The 7,343-nt window shown below is 47.1% G+C and overlaps 1 protein-coding gene across 1 annotated transcript in view; it reads right to left on the reverse strand.

Moving 5' to 3' along the window:
- The window catches only part of LOC111981012 (ribosome-recycling factor, mitochondrial), a 27,539-nt gene that overhangs the window by 11,687 nt on the left and 8,509 nt on the right, over positions 1-7,343 (reverse strand). The window contains exons 2-3 of the mRNA XM_024012123.1: positions 4,088-4,282; positions 3,638-3,793 (exon numbers count right to left, since the gene is read on the reverse strand). Of these exons, the coding sequence (XP_023867891.1) occupies positions 3,638-3,793; positions 4,088-4,280 (349 nt within the window). The 5' untranslated portion in view covers positions 4,281-4,282. The remainder of the gene's footprint in view (positions 1-3,637; positions 3,794-4,087; positions 4,283-7,343) is intronic.

The following is a 7,343-nucleotide window of genomic DNA, read 5'->3' on the forward strand; positions in this document are numbered from 1 at the left end:
AGTAATCGTTTAGCAGGATGTAATGCCATAGCCTGCCGAAATCTTTAGACCCGCGCCCAACGAGTAGAATCAAATCAGTTTTTCAGCTGGTCCAAGCCTTACCTCCAAGCTTACCTAATGCTCATTTGACCCCACAAGGACTAGAAAGCGGCCAGGTTCCTTGTCAGCTGTCCGTTAGAACGGTGGAACCAGCCTTGTAATGTCCTGTACTCGTGCTACAATATCACAGGGTGGTCCCACGGACCAAGATTGTTTTTTACCATAGAAGCTGCCAATGACGACCAGCTGGATGCATTGGGCTGAGTGGTCTGGCCGTTCTTTAGCCCTGAGTGGTCGCAACCCCCCCGAGAACAAAGGGTGTGGGGTCCGATGGACCCGAGCCAGCTAATAGTATCCATCAGTGGATATGAATGGGCCGAGTCTTAGACAGCCTCACGGTCTAATGAAGGGGGACCTTCAGAGAATCTGAACCAAGGTAGAAGCCACCGGAGAGGAGTCGCAGGTAGAGAAGAGCTCAGGACCCTGGATCAGATCTCGAATTGGAAGCCCCCAGGTAAGAAGTCAGCCTAGAACCTCCATATCAGGCGCGAAAGCTGGTCTGAGTCTGGTCCAGTCGGAGCTTACCTGTCACCAAGGAGCGCCCTCGTTGCCAGAGGTTGCTTTTTAAACTTCCAAGGCAAGTAACACTATCTCCATGGCTGGTTTGGAGATCGGAACAGAACACATTCCACCAAACATATTCTTTTACAATGCAATTTAATATTCAGGGCCCTGATTCCTCCTCTCACTACACTCCTACACTAGACTAGAAATCTATCTGATTGGTATTGCAGAGTGTCCAAAAGGCCAATCAAGAAAGCTGCCACTAAAAAAAAAGATGTCGAAAAGGCATCAGCGGTCGGTCCGTGCTTTCCTTGAGGTGTAGCCTACAGTGTTGTCAATGAATTGAATTTTATCTGAATGCGCCATGCTATTTGCTCTCTTCACCGAAACTAAAGACTGCACGGGGTACTCCGTCTGTCTACCGATACAGACACACATGAGAAAAGATGTTACCCCGTCATCTACCGAGAGACAGACAAACTGAACAGTGTATCTGCCTCTAAACGATGACATGATAGCTCTGCATCTGAACGGTATCGACCATGTCTATCTCGATCAGCAACACTTCATCAACGTGTGCACCTAAATAACCTGTACTATCCGCCACATGGAACGAACAGGTTTCTCCGTACGCAGCTAAAAGTAAAATACTGCTAGACGAGCATAACGTCCTCTATGAGCCGACCCACGAATCGGTAGCTACTGCAAACGGTTTGCGCCCAATACATGAGCGAGACAGAATTGCGTGAACAGTGTCTCACACCATCTGAGTCTTCTGAGCAACCATAACTGTAGACCGGGGTTCCCCTGAGTGCGACACTGAGCAAGAAAACTCTTGAGACGAGCCGGGCTGAGAGCCCCTCTACCGACAGAAATCCTCGGTTCCCCGCAGCGGGCACTCAGACCCATGTCACCGCTGACAAAGACACAAAAAAATAAAACTTCCTGTATTGCTCCCTTCCGTGCAGTCTACCTGATCATATCTGAAAACTACGTATTTACCGCTGTCGCCAGGTTCTGACCGACAAACTGAACGCGTTCCCAGAACGTTTGGGGAGTCTAGCCGAGAAAAGAATATCGAATGTAAAACAAAGGCATTAACTCCTGCAAAGTAAGCGCGACAGAAACAAGAAATCACGAGAACGGTTCCCAGCATATCAGCCCGACAGAAACAAGAACATTGAACGGCACTGGTAATAACCACTCTTATCCAGACACGGCAACTGAAGCGGTCTCGGGGGACTAACCCGAACACCAAAGAAAGCGTGAGAGCAGTTCGCCGTAAATACCGACCAGGAATCAGAAATGAGTGATAGCGAGTCTCCCGTCTATGCGAACAGTACTATACGAGTGTCCCGCTGGTGCACCGTTAACAGGAGCAGAGTAAGGCTGAAACGGTTGACGCGCTTCTACCGACAAACTGGAACATCATTCTCACTGAGCAGCTCTCTAGGCCGACAGAAGTGACCCTAGAGAACGTGCGCCCGGATCGATACCGACAAAGGCGAAGTATCGGACTTGCACACACTGTCTACCACACAGAATATCTGAAACCTGGTATCTCGCGTCTACCGACAACGAACTATCCATGTGTAGGCCTACGACACGTGCGCGCGTAATCATCCGACAAGCAGCTGACACCGGATTCCCTTATCGCGAGAGACATTCGTGTAACGGTATCTAACGTTCACCGCACAAAGTAACGAACGGTTCGTCGCGTAATCTAACCGACAGAAGCTGAACGTTCACCTCTGAGCGCCAGAAACATTAACAGGTTCATCATCTTACCGACAGAACTGAGACGCTTTTCTCTTCTCGACCGAGGCAGCAATATTAACTGAGGCTACGGTTCCCGTCTACTCGACATAAACTATGAATACCGCGTCACCGCAACTTTCTCCAGGAGTTATCCTACTCGCAGGCCATCATGATCGAAAATATGAGCGTGCGCGCGAGTCTTTACACGACAGCGGGAAACTGCGTAGATTCCGTCTAGCTCTATTTTTCGACCTGATCCAGACTAGAGTCTCGACGGAATCTCGCTCTATGCGATAATAAAACTCTAGGAACAGCGCATCCTCGATCTCTCCGCGGACAGAAATGGGCTGTTGACAGGTATCTCCCTGTCGACACCGACAAAAGTCTGAGATCGATTTGCGCGCGCCAGTCCATATTGTCCATTTTTACATTAATGACCGGCAGCTTGTAACTGCAGATTCTGGTGTCCATCTAGATGCCTGAGCAGTAATAACTAGATACGACCCCAACTCCTGTTTTTTATCTACTCTGACATGAACTAGCACCGTATACTGGATGTCTCTAGGCTATTCTTGATCGCGAACAAAACGACAATGAGCATCGTAAACGTACCACAAGTGCGTACTGTCTCTGATCTAGAACTATCACGTTTATCCTGCAAATCCAGCCGACAGAAACTAGTGTAAACGGGCTTTTTTCCCCTCTACCGACAGAAAGCAGTCCGGTCCTCCAAGACGAACGGTTCCCTCTACCGAACAGAACTGAAACGGTTCCCTCTACCGACAGAACTGAACGGTTCCCTCTAACGACAGAACATGAACGGTTCCCTCTACCGACAGAACTGAACGGTTCCCTCTACCGACAGAACTGAACGGTTCCCCTACTCGACAGAACTGAACGGTTCCTTCTATCTCGACACGAACCTGAAACGGTTTCCCACCGACAAACTGAAACGGTTACTAACACACTGGAGCAAAAACTCGGGAACGGGAGTAGTACCCTACTCACCAGAGCAAGAGAGAACCTGAAGACGGGTGTGCCCTTCTTATCCGTACTTATTGATATCTCGACAACGTCCCTCTACCGACAGAACTGAACGGTTCCCTCTACTGACAGAACTGAACGGTTCCCTCTACTGACAGAACTGAACGGTTCCCTCTTCATAATCTCAGCACCTAGAACCGAGTGCACTGGCCAGATAATCAACAGTCGGTCATGAGAGACTATCCTCTCCATGGAAATAGCCCCTACCTTACAGTCCACGGCCCCTACGCACCTGGAGAGCTTCTGATGCTCAGGCTGCGGCTGAAGTCGTCCTTCAGGGTGGTGAGGACGGCGGACATATCCTCCTTCACTYCCTCCAGACTGATGATGTCCTCCACCAGCGAGGAGTTGATGTTCACTTTGGAAGCCTGGCCCTTTGCTGCCTTAGCTGAGGGAAAAAATAAAAGCAGGCGGTCTTCAGAAAGACTTCAAAAGGGGAAGAACAGAAAGAGAGGATGGAGTGGGAGAGGAGGGAGGCCTGCATGCTGGTAGTCTTGTCTATCACTGTCATTACAAATAAAAGCAAGACAAGAAATCACAGTGAAGTGGGGTTTTCAACCTCCTGAATGTTCTGACCACTTCAGTAGGTCTTGATTCCTACCACTATATTTGAGGGGAACACTACTAGCTAAATCCTTCAGCTAAAATAAAAAGCTGCCGAGGCAAGYGGCCCTCCACTCACCTTTACTCTTCTTGGTGGCGTAGAAGCGTACGCAGGAGGCAGCAGGGGGGACCATGTTTTGATGAAAGATATTTGGGAGCAGCAGTTGGACCCTGGGGATGACTACCAGCTGAGGAGACCTCACCATGGGGACCAKGGCGACGAGGGATCGGCACAAAGCCGGCCGCATTAGGCCCAGCAGACTCAGTGTCATAGCTGTCAGACAGTGACATGGAGAAATAAAAAAAGAAACATCAAAAGATGAATGGACAAGACATGATTATTGTTTGATGATAAAACATGACTGTCAAGCTAATAAAAACACTAAAGCTATGAAGTGATCATATATCAGTTTGTAGATCTATCTGGTTACAATTCTCTTTTCATAGTGCAGCGATCCTATCGAAGTACTGTACCACACATGCCCAGCATCATTAGTAGCATCTGTAATACTAACCAGCAGGGGGGGGTACATATGTCTGTCTATCTACATACTGTATGCTACTGCTTCAATTACAACAGTATGAGTTAGAACTAGGGTTGCACATTTTGGGGAATATTCAGGAGGTGGAAACTGTCCGTGGGAATTAACGGAAATATATGCAAATKAATATGTAGATGTTTCTTGCATTGGCTAAATTTACCATATCATATGGAGACAGAAACATAAACCTTTTACCTTATCATAAGTAGACATAATCCCAAATGATTAAATCCTAATAGAAATAAAAATGTAGTAACAAACTGAACTTTAATTAAATGAGTTGACTCTTCACATGGGATGATTTCACTGAACAAAAGGGAATATGGAATGATCCCTCGCATCTCCCAAAAAGGCTTTCAACATCAGAAATGAGAGTCTAGAAACTAAGGCTTTGGTTGTCTTCCTCTCAGGCTGCCATGTCTTCTCCCTGAACCTCCTCAATGTCCACCTCTTGGACATCAGACTGAGGCCTCATCTTCACTGTCACTTTCCAACCTTGAGGATGGCTCGTTGTCAGGCTCAAAAAGCCMAAAATTTGCCTGGATGGCCACCAATTTTTCAACCSTTGTATTGGTCAGCCTGTTGCGTGCTTTGGTGTGTGTTCCCAAACAAGAACCAGTTGCACTCTGAGGCTACTGATGTTGGTGTGATTTGRAGGATGATGGAGGCAACAGGGGAAAGAGCCTCAGATCCACAAAGTCCCTTCCACCAGGTGGCTGATGAGATATGTTGGCACGACTGCCATATTGCATCTCCATCCCAAAGCCCTTGCTTGGAACTGTACTACGCCAGACTGCCAAGAACCTTGCCCTCATCCAGGCCAAGGTGACGAGACACAGTAGTGATGACACCATAGGCCTTGTTGATCTCTGCACCAGACAGGATGCTCTTGCCAGCATACTTGGGGTCCAACATGTACACTGCGGAGTGTGCGGGCTTCAGGCAAAAGTCTTCACGCTCTTTGACGYATTTCAGAACTGCAGTTTCCTCTGCTTGGAGCAACAGTGAAGTGGGCAGGGCAGTACGGATTTCTTCTCTTACATCTGCAAGCAGTCTGAACATCAGACAGGATGGCATTGTCTCCCTCAATCCGTGCAATGGCTACTGCTATAGGTTTCAGGAGTTTCAGGCTGCTTACCACCCTCTCCCAAAATACATCATCCAGGAGGATCCTCTTGATGGGGCTGTCCATATCCTTGGAGAAACTCCTTCCCCTCCAGGATACTGTCAAACATGATGACAACACCACCCCAACGGGTGTTGCTGGGCAGCTTCAATGTGGTGCTCTTATTCTTCTCACTGCTTGGTGAGGGAGATTGCTGCTATAACTTGATGACCCTTCACATACCTAACCATTTCCTTGGCTCTCTTGTAGTGTGTCCATTGTTTTCAGTGCCATGATGTCCTTGAGGAGCAGATTCAATGCATGAGCAGCACAGCCAATGGGTGTGATGTGAGGGTAGACCAAGAAGCCTTCATCTTCGCAGCATTGTATGTCACCAGTGCAAATACCTTCTGTGATCCAAGGTCATTGATGACTGTAGTCTTGCATGATGTCTACTTTAATSCTAATTAGCATTTTCGAATCAGAGTAAATAGAGCCGAACATTGATACATGTCCGAGAGAAATTCACAGGTTTATCAAAACGTCACGCCAGGGTAAGTCCACGCAAACACAACCTTTATTTGAAATGTTTCTAACATTCCCTATGGAAAAATGAATTGTGGGAAAATGACCGCTAGGTTTTATGGGTATGACACCTCCACTGTAGGGCTCTAAACAGTCAAATCAATCTGTTATGAATTCCCTCCCAGGGACTCTTAAGGGCTATTTATAACCTACGGAGACAGACCCTACGGAGCGTAGCGTCACAATGTCATTTTTCATCACAAAAGGGGTGGCCCCCAAGTACAGCACTCCAACAGTCTACGTACTGCCGTGCCATATTAAAAGTGCAACAAGCCATATAATGGGGGCAGTGTTGTGTAGGCAATGAAGCTCGCTTGGTTCCTTTATCTGATCTATAGGCTATGCATCAAAGTAACCCATTTTGCAGGTTTCCACACACGAAACCTTAAGCACACACGAAACCTTAAGCACATCCTCTCATTCTAACAGCCCTCTCTCTGGTACACAACTTTTCTAACTCCTGCAGTAGGCTTCCCTCCTCTGCTGGAGCTTGGCAGGCTAGGCTATGGGTAGTAAACTGGCCCTTCACACCTCTGGCCATAGCCAAATCGATTGGTCACTAGGGGTCATGGTTGTCAGGAGCCTTATCACACCGAGGGGTCAGCCAATCATAGGCAGTCATCTTGGGTCCCAGATCCCCAACTCCTGTCTCCTTTTTATTTATTTATTTTATTTCACCTTTATTTAACCAGGAAGGCTAATTGAAAACAAGTTCTGATTTACAACTGCGACCTGGCCAAGAATAAAGCAAAGCAGTTCAACACATACAACAGAGTTACACATGGAATAAACAAACATAGTCAATAATACAGCAGAAAAAGTCTATATACAGTGTGTGCAAATGAGGTAAGATAAGGGAGYWAAGGCAATAAATAAGCCATGGTGGCAAAGTAATTACAATATAGCAATTAAACATGGAAGTGATTGATGTGCAGAAGATGAATGTGCAAGTAGAGATACTGGGGTGCAAAGGAGCAAGATAAATAAATAAATACAGTATAGGGATGAGGTAGTTGGATGGACTATTTACAGATGGCTATGTACAGGTGCAGTGATCTGTGAGCTGCTCTGACAGCTGGTGCTTAAAGCTAGTGAGGGAGATA

This window comes from Salvelinus sp. IW2-2015, linkage group LG20 (assembly GCF_002910315.2).
Source record: "Salvelinus sp. IW2-2015 linkage group LG20, ASM291031v2, whole genome shotgun sequence".
Classification (NCBI taxonomy): domain Eukaryota; kingdom Metazoa; phylum Chordata; class Actinopteri; order Salmoniformes; family Salmonidae; genus Salvelinus; species Salvelinus sp. IW2-2015.